The sequence below is a fragment of the Pseudophryne corroboree genome, chromosome 6, assembly GCF_028390025.1.
Source record: "Pseudophryne corroboree isolate aPseCor3 chromosome 6, aPseCor3.hap2, whole genome shotgun sequence".
In the NCBI taxonomy this organism is placed as follows: Eukaryota; Metazoa; Chordata; class Amphibia; order Anura; family Myobatrachidae; genus Pseudophryne; species Pseudophryne corroboree.
In genome coordinates this window covers 767,421,029-767,443,173 of record NC_086449.1, presented here as the reverse complement: position 1 = coordinate 767,443,173, position 22,145 = coordinate 767,421,029, and the positions used below count along the sequence as shown (strand labels likewise).

Sequence of the window (22,145 nt, the reverse complement as noted above, 5' to 3'; positions counted from 1 at the left end):
CACATAGGGATATTTGCCGGCTGGCATCAAAAATAAGCGCAATGTCCATTGCTGCCAGAAGGGGGTTATGGACTCGGCAGTGGTCAGGTGATGCCGATTCAAAAAGGCACATGGAAGTTTTACCTTATAAGGGGGTGGAACTGTTTGGGGATGGTCTTTCAGACCTCGTTTCCACAGCTACGGCTGGGAAATCAACATTTTTGCCACAGGCTACCCCACAGCAAAAGAGAGCACCGTATTATCAAGTACAGTCCTTTCGGCCCCAAAAACACGAGAGGGCTCGAGGCGCATCCTTTCTGCCGAGAGGCAAAGGTAGAGGGAAAAAGCTGCAGCATACAGCCAGTTCCCAAGAGCAAAAGTCCTCCCCCGCGTCCGGTAAGTCCACAGCATGACGCTGGGGCTTCACAGGCGGACCCGGGTACGGTGGGGGCCCGTCCCAGAAATTTCAGCACACAGTGGGCTCTCATAGGTGGATCCCTGGACCCTTCAAGTAGTATCTCGGGGGTACAGGCTGGAATTTGAGACGTCCCCCTCCCCCCGCCGTTTTCTAAAATCTGCCTTACCAGCAACTCCCTCTGCCAGGGAGGCAGTGTTGGTGGCTATCCAAAAACTGTATTGACAGCAAGTGATTGTCAAGGTACCCCTCCTTCAGCAAGGAAAGGGTTGTTATTCCACAATGTTTGTGGTACCGAAACCGGACGGTTCGGTGAGGCCCATCTTAAATTTAAAATCCTTGAACACTTTTATATCAAAAGGCTCAAGATGGAATCGCTCAGGGCGGTTATTGCGAGCCTGGACGAGGGGGATTACATGGTCTCCCTGGACATCAAGGATGTGTACCTGCACGTCCCCATTTACCCCTCTCACCAGGAGTACCTCAGATTTGTGGTACAGGACTGTCACTATCAGTTCCAGACGCTGCCATTTGGGTTATCCACGGCACCGAGGGTCTTTACCAAGGTAATGGCCGAAATTATGATACTCCTTCGCAAGAAGGGAGTTTTAATTATCCCGTACTTGGACGATCTCCTGATAAAGGCGAGGTCCAAGGAACAGTTGGTAGTGGGGGTAGCACTTTCTCGGGAAGTGCTACAACAGCACGGCTGGATTCTCAATATTCCAAAGTCACAGCTGGTCCCGACGACACGTCTTCTGTTCCTGGGAATGATTCTGGACAGACCAGAAAAGTGTTTCTTCCATTGGAAAAAGCCGAGGAGTTGTCATCTCTAGTCAGAGACCTCCTAAAACCGGGACAGGTGTCTGTACATCAATGCACACGAGTCCTGGGAAAAATGGTAGCTTCGTACAAAGCAATTCCATTCGGAAGGTTCCACGCAAGGACTTTCCAGTGGGACCTGTTGGACAAATGGTCCGGGTCCCATCTCCAGATGCAACAGCGGATAACCCTGTCTGCAAGGACCAGGGTGTCGCTGCTGTGGTGGCTGCAGAGGGCTCATCTACTAGAGGGCTGCAGATTCAGAATACAGGACTGGGTCCTGGTGACCACGGATGCCAGCCTTCGGGGCTGGGGGGCAGTCACACAGGGAAGAAATTTCCAAGGACTGTGGTCAAATCAGGAGATCTCGCTTCACATAAATATTCTAGAGCTGAGGGCCATTTACAATGCCCTAAGCCAAGCAAGGCCCCTGCTTCAGAACCAGCCGGTACTGATCCAATCAGACAACATCACGGCAGTCGCCCATGTAAACAGACAGGGCGGCACAAGAAGCAGGAGGGCTATGGCAGAAGCCACAAGGATTCTCCGATGGGCGGAAAATCATGTGTTGGCACTGACAGCAGTGTTCATTCCGGGAGTGGACAACTGGGAAGCAGACTTCCTCAGCAGGCACGACCTCCACCCGGGAGAATGGGGACTTCATCCAGAAGTCTTCCAAATGCTGGTAAACCGGTGGGAAAGACCACAGGTGGATATGATGGCGTCCCGCCTCAACAAAAAGCTAAAAATATATTGCCCCAGGTCAAGGGACCCTCAGGCGATCGCTGTGGACGCTCTAGTAACACCATGGGTGTACCAGTCGGTTTGTGTTTCCTCCTCTGCCTCTCATTCCCAAGGTACTGAGAATAATACTGCATTTGGTGAAAATATGTTGCTTGGTGTGAGGCCAGGAAGGCCCCAACGGAGGAATTTCAACTGGGTCGATTCCTGCATTTCCTGCAAGCAGGGGTGACGTTGGGCCTCAAATTGGGGTCCATTAAGGTCCAGATTTCGGCCCTGTCGATTTTCTTCCAGAAAGAACTGGCTTCCCTGCCTGAAGTTCAGACTTTTGTCAAGGGAGTTCTGCATATTCAGCCTCCTTTTGTGCCCCCAGTGGCACCTTGGGATCTCAATGTGATTTTGGAGTTCCTGAAATCACATTGGTTTGAACCACTTAAGACTGTGGATTTGAAATCTCACGTGGAAAGTGGTCATGCTGTTGGCCCTGGCTTCGGCCAGGCGTGTGTCAGAATTGGCGGCTTTGTTCTATAAAAGCCCTTATCTGATTTTCCATATGGATAGGGCAGAATTGAGGACTCGTCGTCAGTTTCTCCCGAAGGTGGTATCAGCGTTTCACTTGAACCAGCCTATTGTGGTGCCTGCGGCTACTGGGAACTTGGAGGATTCCAAGTTACTGGACGTAGTCAGGGCCCTGAAAATTTATGTTTCCAGGACGGCTGGAGTCGGGAAACTGACTCGCTGTTTATCCTGTATGCACCCAACATACTGGGTGCTCCTGCTTCTAAGCAGACTATCGCGCGCTGGATTTGTAGCACTATTCAGCTGGCGCATTCTGCGGTGGGACTACCGCAGCCTAAATCTGTAAAAGACCATTCCACAAGGAAGGTGGGCTCATCTTGGGCGGCTGCCCGAGGGGTCTCTGCTTTACAACTTTGCCAAGCTGCTACTTGGTCAGGGGCAAACGCGTTTGCAAAATTCTACAAATTTGATACCCTGGCTGAGGAGGACCTGGAGTCTCTCATTCGGTGTTGCAGAGTCATCCGCACTCTCCCGCCCATTTGGGAGCTTTGGTATAATCCCCATGGTCCTTACGGAGTTCCCAGCATCCACTAGGACGTCAGAGAAAATAAGAATTTACTCACCGGTAATTCTATTTCTCGTAGTCCGTAGTGGATGCTGGGCGCCCATCCCAAGTGCGGATTGTCTGCAATACTTGTAAATAGTTATTGTTACACAAATCGGGTTATTGCGAGCCATCTGTTCAGAGGCTCCTTTTGTTATCATACTGTTAACCGGGGTTCCTATCACGAGTTATACGGTGTGGCTGGTATGAGTCTTACCCGGGATTCAAAATCCTTCCTTATTGTGTCAGCTCTTCCGGGCAGTGTCCTAACAGGCTTGGAGGAGGGTCATAGGGGGAGGAGCCAGTGCACACCAGATTGGGCACATCTAAAGAGAGATTTAGGACTGTCTCCTGCGGAGCCGTCTATTGCCCATGGTCCTTACGGAGTTCCCAGCATCCACTACAGACTACGAGAAATAGAATTACCGGTGAGTAAATTCTTTATTTATTTTTTTCAGGTCTCCTCACAGAATTGCATGTTAACTGTTGGTAGCTCTTGAGGGCCAGGGTTGGCTATCCCTGATATTCCTATATAATGTTTACGCATTATTTGTCCCCATCACTTGTTTTTACAGAGGAAAACATTGGACGGTGGATCAACTGTATATCAAAATAATGAACTAAATGTTACTAAAACATTTACATCTGTCACCTCTTGTTTTTAAGATGAAATTTTTGGGTATGGGTCGTTTTGTCAACCCAACTTAAGTCGACATTGGCACTAGGTCGACATGAGTTTTTGGGGTCGTTTTCTCCATAAAGTGACAGGGAACTCCAATTAGTGCACCGTGCAAGGTTACCGTTCTAATAGTCCACATGGATTGTTAATATGACAAATAAAAAAATGGAAGAGAAATGTGAAACTGGTGTCGACCTAAAGACCATATCCCTCCACTTTTTTAAACTGCTCTCTTGCCTTATTATGGTGTCGTGACAGATTCTGTGTGACCAGCTTGCATTCTCCTAGGTAACAGATGCTTTAGACCGCAGAATGATAGTTGTGTACACATAGCGATGTGGTGTCCAGTTGAATCAAACAATTCAAAAATGCTGGTATAACTTCTAAACCTAGTACATCATATGGAATTGAGTTTTAATTGCCTCTTAAGTTATTCCTCTACTGCTAATCCCCACAGCCAAAATAGACATACGATGCTCTCTCAATCAGTTTGTTAAATGCAAATCCCTGGTAAATGCTCTGTAACAAGTCCGGCAGTGAATTGGCCACTTGGATCTTTGCTCTGCATGTGGCCAAATAAAACCATTGTGTTATCGATCCAGATTTCAGAAAGTCAAGTTAGTAGTCATGGTAGCTGTGTGTAAACCTGGTGCAATTCTAGTACAGTGATGAGTGGGTGCTTGCGTGTACGCTGTGTTCTTCTGTGAAAGAGTACAGCATGCCAGAGAAGAATCCGCTATTTATTTCGCCTGTGTCTAACATCTTCCTTTCTATATAATCTCACTGACCAAATGTGTGGATTTTTTTTTTTTTTTTTTTCCCCCCGGTTTAGATATCCAGACTGGACTGGACCTGTACTGTAAGTATGAACATGGCAATTCATCAAACCTCTAATTACCTGAGCAGACATGTACCATCTTAATTATTATCTGCCTTTAACAATCATCATTTTAATGTTGAAAGATAGAGATCTATCTTATTGTGAATGTACCAAGGAATAGCGCCCAACTCCACCACTACTGCAGTAAATCTGCCGGTCCGTATGAAGACTCCCACTGATGGCGTCGCCATCAGTCGCTTGTTGCAAGTTGCAAAACACAAATTCCATAGCTTTCTTAGTAAGGCGAGCAGCAAAGACCAAAAAGGACATATAGCAAAAACAGTAATCCTAAACGAGTTATAAGCTCGTCAGCAAGAGACATTAACCAGTAAAGATGACTGGGTATTCAATTAAATGTTTTTTTTTGCCTAGGCGAAAAATGGCACTTTTGCAATTTTTCAGGGCTAATGTGGATCCGCCCTATTCATTAGCATGGCCAATTTTTAGCTTTGGGGGGATGCATGCATGCAGTCTCGGCATGGACAGTGTTTGATTATACAAAAAAAATCAGTATAATAGAGAGGCCACTGTTCTGCCACTGAGATTTTTTTGGTGTCCACGTGTTTTCCACTGTAGATGGAACCTATTCTTTGTCTTTGAGGGCACACCAATAAACGTCACCACCTCCTCCTGGCAATGGTCATGCTCTCTGCCAGAAACAATGGCTAACTTTTGCCACTCTGTCATGTCACACATACGACCTGTGGTTTCGCTTGATCAGATCATGTAGCACCCAATTGATAATACCAATAGGAAATCACCTTGTTAATATTACTTGATCATATATCTTATATGATGGTTAAATATACAGAGTACATCCTACCTCATTCCAAACCCACTGCATTTTGTCATGTATGACTTCTTCAGGTGTTTAATTTTTGTAGGTCAAATCTTAAGAGAATTGCAGAATTTTGGCTCGGGAGTAGGTCCCTGGAAGACTAGGAGCTCTGTGGCCGACCTGTGTCAATCACTTCTTACAAACAGATTCACAGGTCCAGTACAGGTCTTACAAAAAGTCACCTTTTTGTAAGGAGCTGTCTTTTTCAATTTGGACTGAGTAATTTAGAAAACTACAGACCAGACAAATTGATCCTGGCCATAGAATAAGAATCTGTTATTTTTCTGAGCGTCACTAAAAGACCTCCCCAAAGGAGAAAAAAATCACATTAAATATTTATCCCTTTTAAAGGCAATTCTATTAAGAGCCTACAAAGAAATAAACACCCCTGAAATCATGTGACAAAACTGTTTGGTGATAGTCTTGTGGGTGAATTGAGCAACTGAAACCTTGTTTTAGCATAATGTACAACAAATTTAAGTAATTCAGTTAGAAATGAATGACACGTGACTCTTTTTTTTTTTTTTTTTTTTTTTTTAATTGTACCTTTTTAACAGTTTTTAATAAAATCATGTTCTGGAATGCATAATGTGTAATCATTCTCATCATATAAGATATATGAACATCAAATAATAAACAAGGAGATTTCCTATTGGTATTATAAATTGGGCGCTACCCTAATATCTGATGTAAGCGGCCTGGAATCAAATTTTAAATTGATTGTATTAAAGGATACAATATTAAATGTATATAGGGTCCTTGGCACATAACAATGTTAGTAATAGTATGTCTGTTTATATTGTCTCTTGCTCATTGCACAATACAATGTTTGTTTGCAGGGACGATTCCCATACACTGCGGCGTCCCAAAATTGTGCCAGCACGGATGCGTGTGGGAGGTGGTCCCATACGTCGAAGCGGAGGTCAGATGGGTTACTTAGGTGTGTGTAGTTTCATTATTACTAGATCTCCTGTGTAATAAGTGTTCCTGACTCTAAATGGCAGTTTTGATTCTTTGTATTCTCAATTGTACCAACTAAGTTATTGATTTTCAGGCAGCAAGGCTGGAGGACACTGACCATAAGATTGGAGGTTGGCACTTAAACGGTAGCTTTAAATTCTAAGCTACTCCCACTGGAACACCATCATGCCAGTGTTTAGGTGCCTATGGAGTAGGTGTGTAGCTAGATGTGTGTAGCAGCGCACAGTCTGAGGGCTGTAGGAGCTGTCTTCAGCTTACTGGATTACAGCAGGGGGTCGGTCTATCCACAGCACTGATCCCAGTTGAGACCGCTTGGGCCCGGCGATGGTATGCGCTCTCACCCTCTTTTTAGAAGGTGATGGGCTGTCCTGAATAGAGCTGCCATCTAGTCAGATTTTCTTTTAAAGTAGTACTAGCATGCTGGGGTTGAAGGGGGGAGGAGGTTTGAATTTAAAGCTACAGTTAAAGTGCAAACTCCAGGCCCAACTTGCAATCACTATGGTCCAGTGTCCCCCATTCTGCTTAAGAGAAATTGTTTCAACGGTAAGTGACCAAAAATACTCTTGGGTTATTCCCCAAAATCTCTCCCCCCACCCTCTTGTCTGTGTTTGGATTTATAGACATCCTGGCCTATCAGAACAGAGTTCTCCATAGGCCGCAAGCTTAGTGTCCGTTCATCCCACTTTAATTATTGTGCTCATAATGGATTCCAGTTCCTAACTTTATTCTGTGTTTTTATCTGAAGCAGAGGCTTTTTTTTTTTTTTTTTTTTCTGACTGTTGTAATGCGTGTTCTATCTTTTTATGTTTTCTTTTTAAAGGTGCCGGAACTGGAGGTATGCCAGGACCAAATCTCATGAAAAAGGGAAAGGTAAGTCTATCCTTAGGTTAGTGTATGAGTTTCAGAGCTTACCCCCACAATTTAATTGACTACTAAGGGGTCGATTCAATTCGAAGTAGCTCCTGGCGCTATTCAATTCAGCTCAAGTTAAGTCTGCAAATGCCTGTCATCCCGGGCTTAGCAGGTTTTGGGAGAACGGGCATTCTCCGACTTAATTTCCCGCCACAATGCCGATTCCCAACAGAATCGGCTTTGCGCGCCAGCACCTTTTTCGGATTTCCTCTCGCATCCCCGACAATGGAGTGTCACTTGGTGCTGTATTGAAAAGCGCCGGGAGCTAATTCCCGTCAATATTCAACTGGCGAAAAATTGAATTGACCCCCCCCCCCCGCTGATGGTTTTATCAGATTATCCAATTAGAGCCACCTGAGAATTTAGTTTGAGAAAATACAGGGTTACTATAAAAGTAGGCCCTTTCAAAGTTTTTGGGGTTTTTTATACGTCCAAGTATCCATGATATAGTCTAAATACTAGAATACGTAGTATGAGTAGGTCAGTAAGTTTTTATGACTAAGTTACAAATGTTCTGTGTGAGTCTTTTGTCACACAGCACATATCAATACAGTAATCCAATTTGTTCCAAACACTGGAGCATTCCTAGTCTACACCTGCTGTGATGTGTTGCTTCAGATCGCTTACACTTTTAGGAAGTGGAGGAATAAATACTCTGGAGTATATTTACTAAAGTGCAGGTATTTAGAAGTAAAGATGTTGCCCACAGCAACCACTACTAGATTCTACTTATTTATGTAACTTCTTTTAGAAGTTAATAGCTAGAATCTCTGGTTTTGAGTAACATCTCCACTTCTTAAACACGCACTTTGGTAAATATAGATGTCTATTCTATATCACCACAAGAAAAAAAGTCACAGGGTGTTCGATCTGGATTTCTTGGTGGCCAACATGTCAGTGCCGTGTTCTAGTCTGTTGAACAGCCAATCCAATGTCGAGGCATGTGTTGATCCAGATAATTTCGAACCTCTGTGTGCCAGTGGGGTGGATCTCCATCTTGGACGAAAACAAAGTTTTGGCAGCAGCCACTCACTAAACCTGTCAAAATAAAAATAAAAAAATCCGGTCTGTTCTCTCATGAGAAGAATTTGTATGGGATACAGCACAAAACATTCACTTTTGGTGAATCCCGCTTATACTCAACTATTTCTCTAAGTTTGTCATAGAAACTTAGACATACTGTATGGCTTATTCCAAATCTGCACAGGGGCCCAAATGTATTAAGCCTTAAGTGATAAAGTGTAGCCTGATAGAGTGATAACCCCAGCCAACCATCTCCTAACTGTCATTTTGAAGTCTCATTGCTTTGCAAATAGGACGCACAAGCAGCTTATGCTGATTAAAATGACGAGGCATGCCTATATTCTGTATGACTGCTACATTAGTGACATCCTAGAAATTTACTGTGGCTTATTGGATATTGGCCTAATTCAGACCCTGTCATTGAACAAAAATTGATAGCAGATTTTTGCTCATCTGCGTATGCCAATACGTGTAAAGTCCTAGACTGCAGAGGGGGTGGAACGGGGTGTCGACGCCGTGTTCATTGGTTCTCCGTCGCTTTGCAATGCAAGTCATTTTGGATGATCGGATCATCATTCAGGGCCCATAACTGTCTTTTTTTTTTTTTTTTTTTTTTTTTTTCTTTACCCCTCTTGTTCAGGATTGACTTGATCCCGATCTCCCCTGCCCCTATGCAATGTTAAATTAGTCTAAAGTCATGGGTCTAGTTGGCAATCCCAGCTCTTGTCGAAACCAGCACATTAGTGGCCTTTTGGATCTTGTGTGAAATAGTATGCATGGGACGACCCCTGTTCATTCGCAGCTCCCTGGGCTGCTGTTTCAGGGGTCTTCCAGGGCGAAGTGTAGTCTTACAATGACCGTTCTCCTTCCACTCATTTATAACAAGACGGTGAATTTAGGAACCTTATCAGCAATGCTTCTCACACTCGTACCTCTGTTGGAGCAGACTACGATGATCCTCTCTTCCGGCAAGCTGTTTTTGTTAGCAAATTATCTAATCTGTGCCCCCTACCCATTTTTCTCTATCGTCCTAGTGGATGCTGGGGTTCCTGAAAGGACCATGGGGAATAGCGGCTCCGCAGGAGACAGGGCACAAAAAGTAAAGCTTTTTCCGATCAGGTGGTGTGCACTGGCTCCTCCCCCTATGACCCTCCTCCAGACTCAAGTTAGATTTTTGTGCCCGGCCGAGAAGGGTGCAATCTAGGTGGCTCTCCTAAAGAGCTGCTTAGAGAAAGTTTAGCTAGGTTTTTTATTTTACAGTGATTCCTGCTGGCAACAGGATCACTGCAGCGAGGGACTGAGGGGAGAAGGAGTCAACTCACCTGCGTGCAGGATGGATTGGTTTCTTGGCTACTGGACATCAAGCTCCAGAGGGACGATCACAGGTACAGCCTGGATGGTCACCGGAGCCACGCCGCCGGCCCCCTTGCAGATGCTGAAATCAGAAGAGGTCCAGAATCGGCGGCTGAAGACTCCTGCAGTCTTCTAAAGGTAGCGCACAGCACTGCAGCTGTGCGCCATTTTCCTCTCAGCACACTTCACACGGCAGTCACTGAGGGTGCAGGGCGCTGGGAGGGGGGCGCCCTGGGAGGCAAATGAGTACCTATAAAGGCTAAAAATACCTCACATATAGCCCTAGAGGCTATATGGAGATATTTAACCCCTGCCTAATTTTTCTAAATAGCGGGAGACGAGCCCGCCGGAAAAGGGGCGGGGCCTATCTCCTCAGCACACGGCGCCATTTCCTCTCACAGCTCCGCTGGTCAGGACGGCTCCCAAGTCTCTCCCCTGCACTGCACTACAGAAACAGGGTAAAACAGAGAGGGGGGGGCACATTTATGGCGATATTTTGATATAACAAAGCAGCTATAAGGGAGCACTTATTATAAGGCTATCCCTGATATATATATAGCGCTTTTGGTGTGTGCTGGCAAACTCTCCCTCTGTCTCCCCAAAGGGCTAGTGGGTCCTGTCTTCGTTAGGAGCATTCCCTGTGTGTCTGCTGTGTGTCGGTACGTGTGTGTCGACATGTATGAGGACGATATTGGTGTGGAGGCGGAGCAATTGCCAAATATGAGGATGTCACCCCCTAGGGAGTCGACACCAGAATGGATGCCTTTATTTATGGAACTACGGGATAGTGTCAACACGCTAAAGCAGTCGTTTGACGACATGAGACGGCCGGACAATCAATTAGTACCTGTCCAGGCGACTCAAACACCGTCAGGGGCTGTGAAACGCCCTTTGCCTCAGTCGGTCGACACAGACCCAGACACAGGCAATGACTCCAGTGGTGACGGTGACGAATCAACCGTATTTTCCAGTAGGGCCACACGTTATATGATTTTGGCAATGAAGGAGGCGTTACATTTAGCTGATACTACAGGTACCACTAAACAGGGTATTATGTGGGGTATGAAAAAACTACCTATAGTTTTTCCTGAATCGGAAGAACTAAATGACGTGTGTAATGAAGCGTGGGTTGCCCCTGATAAAAAGCTGATAATTTCAAAGAAATTATTGGCATTATACCCTTTCCCGCCAGAGGTTAGGGAGCGCTGGGAAACACCTCCTAGGGTGGACAAGGCGCTAACACGCTTATCTAAACAAGTGGCGTTACCCTCTCCTGAGACGGCCGCACTTAAAGATCCATCAGATAGGAGGATGGAAAATATCCAAAAAAGTATATACACACATGCAGGTGTTATACTACGACCAGCTGTAGCGACTGCCTGGATGGGCAGTGCGGGGGTAGTTTGGTCAGAATCCCTGATTGAAAATATTGATACCCTGGACAGGGACAATATTTTACTGTCGTTAGAACAAATAAAGGATGCATTTCTTTATATGCGTGATGCACAGAGGGATATATGCACACTGGCATCACGGGTAAGTGCTATGTCCATTTCGGCCAGAAGAGCTTTATGGACGCGACAGTGGACAGGCGATGCGGATTCAAAACGGCATATGGAAGTTTTGCCGTATAAAGGGGAGGAGTTATTTGGAGTCGGTCTATCAGATTTGGTGGCCACGGCTACAGCCGGGAAATCCACCTTTCTACCTCAAGTCACTCCCCAACAGAAAAAGGCACCGACTTTTCAACCGCAGCCCTTTCGTTCCTTTAAAAATAAGAGAGCAAAGGGCTATTCATATCTGCCACGAGGCAAAGGTCGAGGGAAGAGACAGCAACACGCAGCTCCTTCCCAGGATCAGAAGCCCTCCCCGGCTTCTACAAAAGCCTCAGCATGACGCTGGGGCTTCTCAAGCGGACTCGGGGACCGTGGGGGGTCGTCTCAAAAATTACAGCGCGCAGTGGGCTCACTCGCAAGTATATCCCTGGATCCTGCAGATAATATCTCAGGGATACAGGTTGGAATTAGAGACAGATCCACCTCGCCGTTTCCTGAAGTCTGCTTTACCAACGTCCCCCTCCGAAAGGGAGACGGTGTTGGAAGCCATTCACAAGCTGTACTCTCAGCAGGTGATAGTCAAGGTACCTCTTCTGCAACAAGGGAAGGGGTATTATTCCACTCTTTTTGTGGTACCGAAGCCGGATGGCTCGGTAAGGCCTATTCTAAATCTGAAGTCCTTGAACCTGTACATAAAGAAGTTCAAGTTCAAAATGGAGTCACTCAGAGCAGTGATAGCGAACCTGGAAGAGGGGGACTTTATGGTATCCTTGGACATCAAGGATGCGTATCTCCACGTTCCAATTTACCCCTCACACCAGGGGTACCTCAGGTTCGTTGTACAAAACTGTCACTATCAGTTTCAGACGCTGCCGTTCGGATTGTCCACGGCACCTCGGATCTTTACAAAGGTAATGGCCGAGATGATGATTCTTCTTCGAAGAAAAGGCGTATTAATTATCCCATACTTGGACGATCTCCTAATAAGGGCGAGGTCCAGAGAACAGCTAGAGATGGGATTAGCACTGTCTCAGGAAGTGCTAAAACAGCACGGGTGGATTCTGAATATTCCAAAATCCCAGTTAATGCCGACAACTCGTCTGCTGTTCCTAGGGATGATTCTGGACACGGTTCAGAAAGGTTTTTCTCCCGGAGGAAAAAGCCAAGGAGTTATCCGAGCTTGTCAGGAACCTCCTAAAACCAGGAAAGGTGTCTGTACATCAATGCACAAGAGTCCTGGGAAAAATGGTGGCTTCTTACGAAGCAATTCCATTCGGCAGATTCCACGCAAGAATTTTCCAAAGGGATCTGTTGAACAAATGGTCAGGGTCGCATCTTCAGATGCACCTGCGGATAACCCTGTCTCCAAGGACAAGGGTGTCTCTTCTGTGGTGGTTGCAGAGTGCTCATCTATTGGAGGGCCGCAGATTCGGCATACAGGATTGGATCCTGGTGACCACGGACGCCAGCCTGAGAGGCTGGGGAGCAGTCACACAAGGAAGAAACTTCCAGGGAGTATGGACGAGCCTGGAAACGTCTCTTCACATAAACATTCTGGAACTAAGAGCAATATACAATGCTCTAAGCCAGGCAGAACCTCTGCTTCAGGGAAAACCGGTGTTGATCCAGTCGGACAACATCACGGCAGTCGCCCATGTGAACAGACAGGGCGGCACAAGAAGCAGGAGTGCAATGGCAGAAGCTGCAAGGATTCTTCGCTGGGCAGAGAATCATGTGATAGCACTGTCAGCAGTGTTCATCCCGGGAGTGGACAACTGGGAAGCAGACTTCCTCAGCAGACACGATCTTCACCCGGGAGAGTGGGGACTTCATCCAGAAGTCTTCCACATGCTGGTAACCCGTTGGGAAAGACCAATGGTGGACATGATGGCGTCTCGCCTCAACAAAAAACTGGACAGGTATTGCGCCAGGTCAAGAGATCCGCAGGCAATAGCTGTGGACGCGCTGGTAACGCCTTGGGTGTACCAGTCGGTGTATGTGTTTCCTCCTCTGCCTCTCATACCAAAAGTATTGAGAATTATACGGCAAAGAGGCGTAAGAACGATACTAGTGGTTCCGGATTGGCCAAGAAGGACTTGGTACCCGGAACTTCAAGAGATGATCACGGAAGATCCGTGGCCTCTACCTCTAAGGAGGGACTTGCTTCAGCAGGGTCCCTGTCTGTTTCAAGACTTACCGCGGCTGCGTTTGACGGCATGGCGGTTGAACGCCGGATCCTAAAGGAAAAAGGCATGCCGGAAGAAGTCATTCCTACTTTGATTAAAGCAAGGAAGGAAGTAACCGTGCAACATTATCACCGAATTTGGCGAAAATATGTTGCGTGGTGCGAAGATCGGAGTGCTCCGACGGAGGAATTTCAACTGGGTCGATTCCTACATTTCCTGCAATCAGGATTGTCAATGGGTCTCAAATTGGGATCTATTAAGGTTCAAATTTCGGCCCTGTCGATTTTCTTTCAAAAAGAATTGGCTTCAGTCCCTGAAGTCCAGACCTTTGTTAAGGGAGTGCTGCATATACAGCCTCCTGTGGTGCCTCCAGTGGCACCGTGGGATCTCAATGTGGTTTTGGATTTCCTAAAATCTCATTGGTTTGAACCACTAAAAAAGGTGGATTTGAATTATCTCACATGGAAAGTGACCATGCTTCTAGCCCTGGCTTCTGCCAGGAGAGTGTCAGAATTGGCAGCTTTATCTTACAAAAGCCCATATCTGATTTTCCATTCGGACAGGGCAGAACTGCGGACTCGTCCGCATTTTCTCCCTAAGGTGGTGTCAGCATTTCATCTGAACCAGCCTATTGTAGTGCCTGCGGCTACAAGTGACTTGGAGGACTCCAAGTTACTGGACGTTGTCAGAGCATTAAAAATATATATTGCAAGGACAGCTGGAGTCAGAAAATCTGACTCGTTGTTTATATTGTATGCACCCAACAAGATGGGTGCTCCGGCGTCTAAGCAGACGATTGCTCGTTGGATCTGTAGCACAATCCAACTTGCACATTCTGTGGCAGGCCTGCCACAGCCTAAATCTGTAAAGGCCCACTCCACAAGGAAGGTGGGCTCATCTTGGGCGGCTGCCCGAGGGGTCTCGGCATTACAACTTTGCCGAGCAGCTACGTGGTCAGGGGAGAACACGTTTGTAAAATTTTACAAATTTGATACTCTGGCTAAGGAGGACCTGGAGTTCTCTCATTCGGTGCTGCAGAGTCATCCGCACTCTCCCGCCCGTTTGGGAGCTTTGGTATAATCCCCATGGTCCTTTCAGGAACCCCAGCATCCACTAGGACGATAGAGAAAATAAGATTTTACTTACCGATAAATCTATTTCTCGGAGTCCGTAGTGGATGCTGGGCGCCCATCCCAAGTGCGGATTATCTGCATAAATTGTACATAGTTATTGTTAACTAATTCGGGTTATTGTTGAAGGAAGCCATCTTTCAGAGGCTCCGCTGTTATCATACTGTTAACTGGGTTTAGATCACAAGTTGTACGGTGTGATTGGTGTGGCTGGTATGAGTCTTACCCGGGATTCAAAATCCTCCCTTATTGTGTACGCTCGTCCGGGCACAGTACCTAACTGGAGTCTGGAGGAGGGTCATAGGGGGAGGAGCCAGTGCACACCACCTGATCGGAAAAAGCTTTACTTTTTGTGCCCTGTCTCCTGCGGAGCCGCTATTCCCCATGGTCCTTTCAGGAACCCCAGCATCCACTACGGACTCCGAGAAATAGATTTATCGGTAAGTAAAATCTTATTTTTGTACCTTCATGAACACATCTGCTGCAGGGGCACCATGTCGCTTTGCACGGGGGTGCACAACCACTTGTCCACAGTGCATAAAGTTTTTTTTATATCCGGTCTATATTTATATAGAGAAATAACAGGCTTATTAAAAGCGTAGACAACTTTTTTTTTTTTTTTTTTTTTTTTTGCATTTACGCTCCTTGCACAACGTATGGAAATCTGAATCCACCACTAATGGTTTTAAAGTATTTCTTTTCTTCCAATCAGGTACCTAGCAGAGTGGTTCTTATCAAAGGCTTTGAGAAGGGAAAGAGATTGAAGTTTGAGCTTCTGAAACTTGCAGAGTCATTTGGTGTGATTAGCAACTTTTTGATTATAAGTAAGAAGAATGAGGTATGTACACTGGTAAATGCTCACTTAGTGCCATTTGTTGATGCAATGTATGAAATACAACATATGGAAGATGATATGAATTTGGGACGATGCATGCTTTTTTTTTTTTTTATTCACTTAATGAAATGCATGTGAGTATATAGCTTGTTCAGAAGTATCCACATACACCTTTCCTAAAATCTAGCCATTTGGCACGCTGTTGACTGTGACTTGTTGCGTTTTGGGGGGGGGGGGGGGGGGGGGGTGTGGTGTGTTAAAAAAAAAAAAATGTGCTACTTTAATATACTTTTTCGGCAAAATATAGTAGCCCCTGTGTAGTTCACAGTGGGGTCCAATTGTGACCGATGCACTTCCAACGGAGCTCTGTGGTGCATCCGCTGCTGCAGAGTTAACTTTCTTTTTTTCAATTAACAAAATGCAAAGTGAAGGAACAGAAGAGAAATCTAAATCAAATTAATTTCTCTAATGTCCTAGTGGATGCTGGGGACTCTGTAAGGACCATGGGGAATAGACGGGCTCCGCAGGAGACTGGGCACTGTAAGAAAGAATTAGTACTACTGGTGTGCACTGGTTCCTCCCTCTATGCCCCTCCCCCAGACCTCAGTTAGAATCTGTGCCCAGAAGGAGCTGCGTGCATTTTAGTGAGCTCTCCTGAGCTTGCTAATCAAGTATTTTAGTTAGGTTTTTTAATTTTCAGAGCTTCTGCTGGCAACAGACTCTCTGATACGTTGGATTAAGGGGAGAGAAGCAAACCTAATTGCGGCTAGGTTGCGCTTCTTAGGCTACTGGACAAAATTAGCTCCAGAGGGTTCGTACACAGGATCTTAACCTTGGTCGTCCGTTCCCGGAGCCGCGCCGCCGTCCCCCTCGCAGAGCCAGAAGTCAGAAGCCGGCGGGTGAAGCAAGAAGATGTCAAAATCGGCGGCAGAAGACTCCTGTCTTCATGAGGTAGCGCACAGCGCTGCGCCATTGCTCCCACACTAACCCACACACTCCGGTCACTGTTGGGTGCAGGGCACAGGGGGGGGTGCCCTGGGCAGCAATTAAGGTACCTCTTGGCAAAAGCAGCATATATACAGCTGGGCACTGTATATATGCATGAGCCCCCGCCATTATTTTTACACACAACGCGGGACAAGCCCGCCACTGAAGGGGCAGGGCTTCTTCCTCAGCACTCACCAGCGCCATTATCTCTTCACAGCTCCGCTGAGAGGAAGCTCCCCAGGCTCTCCCCTGCAGACTCACGGTAGAAAGAGGGTAAACAGAGGGAGGGCACATAAATTTAGCGCAATAATCACAAATACAGCAGCTACTGGGTAAACACTAAGTTACTGTGTAATTCCTGGGTTATATAGTGCTGGGGTGTGTGCTGGCATTCTCTTTAAAAGGCCTTGTGGGGGTTCTGTCCTCAAATAGAGCATCCCCTGTGTGTGGTGTGTTGGTACGCTTGTGTCGACATGTTTGACGAGGAAGGCTATGTTGAAGCAGAGCAGGTGCAGATGAATGTGGTGTCTCCGCCGTTGGCACCGACACCTGATTGGATGGATATGTGGAAGGTTTTAAATGATGTTAATTCCTTGTATAGAAGGTTGGATAAAGCTGAAGCCTTGGGACAGTCAGGGTCTCAACCCATGCCTGATCCTACAGCGCAGAGGCAGTCAGGGTCTCAGAAGCGCCCACAATCCCAAATTGTTGACACAGATATCGACACGGATTCTGACTCCAGTGGCGATGATACAAAGTTGCAGCCTAAAATGGCTAAAGCCATCCGCTACATGATTATAGCAATGAAGGATGTGTTGCACATCTCAGAGGAAAACCCAGTCCCTGACAAGAGGGTTTATATGTATGGGGAGAAAAGGCAAGAGGTGACCTTTCCCCCTTCACATGAGTTAAATGAGTTGTGTGAAAAAGCATGGGATTCTCCTGAAAGGAAAGTGCTGATTTCCAAAATGTTACTTATGGCGTACCCTTTCCCGCCAACGGACAGGGTGCGCTCAGAATCCTCCCCTAGGGTAGACAAAGCTTTGACACTTATCTAAGAAGGTGGCCCTGCCGTCACAGGATTCGGCCTCCCTAAAGGATCCTGCGGATAGGAAGCAGGAAGGTATCCTGAAGTCTGTTTATACACATTCCGGTACTCTACTGAGGCCGGCAATTGCGTCAGTCTGGATGTGTAGTGCTGTAGCAGCATGGACAGATACTGTCTGAGGAACTGGATACCTTGGACATGGATACTATTTTACTGACCCTGGGGCATATAAAAGACACTGTCCTATATATGAGGGATGCCCAGAGGGACATTTTCTTACTGGGCTCTAGAATAAATGCAATGTCGATTTCTGCCAGAAGGGTCCTGTGGACTCTGCAATGGACAGGTGATGCCGACTCAAAAAGGCACAAAGGTTTTACCTTATAAGGGTGAGGAATTGTTTGGGGAGGGTCTCTCGGACCTAGTTTCCACGGCTACAGCTGGGAAGTCATATTTTTTTTTTTTTTGCCATATATTCCCTCACAGCCTAAAAGCGCCATATTACCAAATGCAGTCCTTTCGATCACAAAAAGCCAAGAAAGTCAGAGGTGCTTCCTTTCTTGCCAGAGGCAGGGGTTAAGGAAAACAGCTGCACCATACAGCTAGTTCCCAGGAACAAGTCCTCCCCGGCTTCCACTAAATCCACCGCATGACGCTGGGGCTCCACAGGTGGAGCCTGGAGCGGTGGGGGCGCGTCTCCGAAATTTCAGCCACCAGTGGGTTCGTTCACAGGTGGATCCCTGGGCTATACAGATACCGGGGTATATGCAATTGCGGTCGAATTCGCGGCAATTATCGCCGTTTTTTAATTCGACCAAATTCGCCAGGTGAATCCCGGCAGGTGCCTGCCGGGATTCACCATATTCAATGAAAAACGGATTCGCCAGAATCGCGGGCGAAAATCGGCCGATTTGGCGGATTTTGCCGCGATTTTAAAAAACGGGGAAAAAAACGTGAAAAACCCGAAAAAAAAATGGCGTGGGGTCCCCCCTCCAAAGCATAACCAGCCTCGGGCTCTTTGAGCTGGTCCTGGTTCTAAAAATGCAGGGGAAAAATTGGCCAGGGATCCCCCGTATTTTTAAAACCAGCACCGGGCTCTGCGCCTGATGCTGGTGCCAAAAATACGGGGGACAAAGTAGGGGTCCCCCGTATTTTTAACACCAGCATCGGGCTCCACTAGCTGGACAGATAATGCCACAGCCGGGGGTCACTTTTATGCCGTGCCCTGCGGCCGTGGCATCAAATATCCAACTAGTCACCACTGGCCGGGGTACCCTGGGGGAGTGGGGACCCCTTCAATCAAGGGGTCCCCCCCCCAGCCACCCAAGGGCCAGGGGTGAAGCCCGAGGCTGTCCCCCCCCCCATCCAATGGGCTGCGGATGGGGGGGCTGATAGCCTTTGTGATAATAAAAAGATATTGTTTTTTCCATTAGTACTACAAGTCCCAGCAAGCCTCCCCCGCAAGCTGGTACTTGGAGAACCACAAGTACCAGCATGCGGGAGAAAAACGGGCCCGCTGGTACCTGTAGTACTACTGGAAAAAAAATACCCAAATAAAAACAGGACACAGACACCGTGACTTGTACAACTTTATTATACTGCCGACACACACATACTTACCTATGTTGACACGCCGACTGCCACGGTCGCCGACGATCCGAGGGTACCTGTGAAAAAATTATACTCGCCTTCCAGCGTCCAGAGGTACATCCACGTCCAGAGGTAAACCAACGTTCTTGGCAAAAAAACAAACCGAACACCGATCCATACCGGACTAGAAAGGGGTCCAATGTTTTCACATCAGACCCCTTTCTCCCGAATGCCGGGACATCACGTGACTCCTGTCACTGACGTCCCTTCAGCCAATCAGGAAGCGCTACTTCCGTGGCGCTCACCTGATTGGCTGTCCGCTGTCTGTACTGTGACAGCGCATCGCAAAGCCGCTCCATTACTTTCAATGGTGGGAACTTTGCGGGTAGCGGTGGGGTCACCCGCCGGTCAGCCGCTGACCGGCGGGTGACCTCACCGCTAGCCGCTAAGTTCCCACCATTGAATATAATGGAGGGAGCTGTGCGATGCGCTGTCACAGTGCAGACAGCGCTCAGCCAATCAGGTGAGCGCAACGAAGTTGCGCTTCCTGATTGGCTTAGAGACCTGTCAGTGACAGCTGTCACTGACAGGTCTCATTCGTGGAAAGGTGTCCCATGTGTCAGCATGGGACCCCTTTCAGTCCGTTTTTGGTGCGGGTATTTGCGTTTTCTTTTGCCAAGTCCGTGGATTTATCTATGGACCATGGTTGAGGTGAGTATTTTGAACTTTTCTTTACAGGTATCCGTGGATTCTACATGGAGAAGAGGACCGATGTCGGCGTGTGAACATAGGTAAGTATGTGTGTCGACGTATGAAATAAAGTTTTACTGTCGACGGTGTGTGTGTCCTGTTTTTATTTGGGTATTTTTTTCCCAGTAGTACTACAGGTACCAGCGGGCCCGTTTTTCTCCCGCATGCTGGTACTTGTGGTTCTCCAAGTACCAGCTTGCGGGGGAGGCTTGCTGGGACTTGTAGTACTATTGGAAAAAACAAAGCCTTTGTGATAATAAAAAGATAATCAGCCCCCCCATCCGCAGCCCATTGGATGGGGGGGGACAGCCTCGGGCTTCACCCCTGGCCCTTGGGTGGCTGGGGGGGGGGGGGACCCCTTAATTGAAGGGGTCCCCACTCCCCCAGGGTACCCCGGCCAGGGGTGACTAGTTGGATATTTGATGCCACGGCCGCAGGGCACGGCATAAAAGTGACCCCCGGCTGTGGCATTATCTGTCCAGCTAGTGGAGCCCGATGCTGGTGTTAAAAATACGGGGGACCCCTACTCTTTTTGTCCCCCGTATTTTTGGCACCAGCATGTCCCCATTTACCATCCTCACCAGGAGTACCTCAGATTTGTGGTACAGGATTGTCATTACCAATTCCAGACGTTGCCGTTCGGCCTGTCCACGGCACCGAGGGTATTTACCAAGGTAATGGCCGAAATGATACTCCTTCGGAAAAAGGGAGTTTTAATTATCCCATACTTGGACGATCTCCTGATAAGGGCGAGGTCCAGAGAGCAGTTGTTGGTCGGCGTAGCATTATCTCAGGAGGTGCTACACCAGCACGGTTGGATTCTGAATATTCCAAAGTCTCAGCTGGTTCCGGCGACACGTCTACTGTTCCTGGGGATGATTCTGGACACAGTCCAGAAAAAAGTTTCTCCCAGAGGAGAAAGCCAAGGAGCTGTTATCTCTAGTGAGAGGCCTCCTGAAACCAAAACAGGTGTCGGTGCATCATTGCACGCGAGTCCTGGGAAAGATGGTAGCTTCCTACGAAGCGATTCCATTCTGCAGGTTTCATGCCAGAACCTTTCAGTGGGACCTGTTGGACCAATGGTCCGGATCGCATCTTCAAATGCATCGGTTGATAACCCTGTCTCCAAGGACCAGGGTGTCTCTGCTGTGGTGGCTGCAGAGTGCTCATCTCAGAGAGGGCCGCAGATTCGGCATACAGGACTGGGTCCTGGTGACCACGGATGCCAGCCTTCGGGGCTGGGGTGCAGTCACACGGGGAAGAAACTTCCAAGGACTTTGGTCAAGTCAGGAGACTTCCCTACACATAAATGTTCTGGAACTGAGGGCCATTTACAATGCCCTAAGTCAAGCAAAGCCCCTGCTTCAAAATCAGCCGGTTCTGATCCAGTCAGACAACATCACGGCAGTCGCCCATGTAAATCTACAGGGCGGCACAAGAAGCAGGACGGCGATGGCAGAAGCCACAAGGATTCTCCGATGGGCGGAAAATCACGTGTTAGCACTGTCAGCAGTGTTCATTCCGGGAGTGGACAACTGGGAAGCAGACTTCCTCAGCAGGCACGACCTCCACCCGGGAGAGTGGGGACTTCATCAAGAAACACATTTGCTAAATTTTACAAGTTTGATACCCTGGCTGAGGAGGACCTAGAGTTTGCTCGTTCAGTGCTGCAGAGTCATCCGCACTCTCCCGCCCGTTTGGGAGCTTTGGTATAATCCCCATGGTCCTTTCGGAGTCCCAGCATCCACTTAGGACGTCAGAAAATAAGATTTTACTCACCGGTAAATCTATTTCTCTAACGTCCTAGTGGATGCTGGGGACTCCGTCAGGACCATGGGGAATAGCGGCTCCGCAGGAGACAGGGCACAAAAGCAAGCTTTTAGGATCACATGGTGTGTACTGGCTCCTCCCCCTATGACCCTCCTCCAAGCCTCAGTTAGGTTTTTGTGCCCGTCCGAGCAGGGTGCAATCTAGGTGGCTCTCCTAAAGAGCTGCTTAGAAAAAGTTTTTAGGTTCTTTATTTTCAGTGAGTCCTGCTGGCAACAGGCTCACTGCATCGAGGGACTTAGGGGAGAGAAGTGAACTCACCTGCGTGCAGGATGGATTGGCTTCTTAGGCTACTGGACACCATTAGCTCCAGAGGGAGTCGGAACACAGGTCTCGCCCTGGGGTTCGTCCCGGAGCCGCGCCGCCGACCCCCCTTGCAGATGCTGAAGATTGAAGAGGTCCGGAACCAGGCGGCAGAAGACTTTCAGTCTTCATCAGGTAGCGCACAGCACTGCAGCTGTGCGCCATTGTTGTCAGCACACAGCGGTCA

General features: G+C 47.6%; 1 protein-coding gene across 4 annotated transcripts in view; it reads left to right on the top strand.

The window, feature by feature from the left end:
• LOC134933423 (matrin-3-like) overlaps positions 1-22,145 on the top strand; it is a 117,356-nt gene that overhangs the window by 25,059 nt on the left and 70,152 nt on the right. For all 4 annotated transcript variants that reach the window (XM_063928624.1, XM_063928625.1, XM_063928622.1 and 1 more), the window contains 4 exons: positions 4,592-4,618; positions 6,317-6,417; positions 7,279-7,328; positions 15,331-15,456. In XM_063928624.1, coding sequence (XP_063784694.1) covers positions 4,592-4,618; positions 6,317-6,417; positions 7,279-7,328; positions 15,331-15,456 — 304 coding nt within the window. The remainder of the gene's footprint in view (positions 1-4,591; positions 4,619-6,316; positions 6,418-7,278; positions 7,329-15,330; positions 15,457-22,145) is intronic.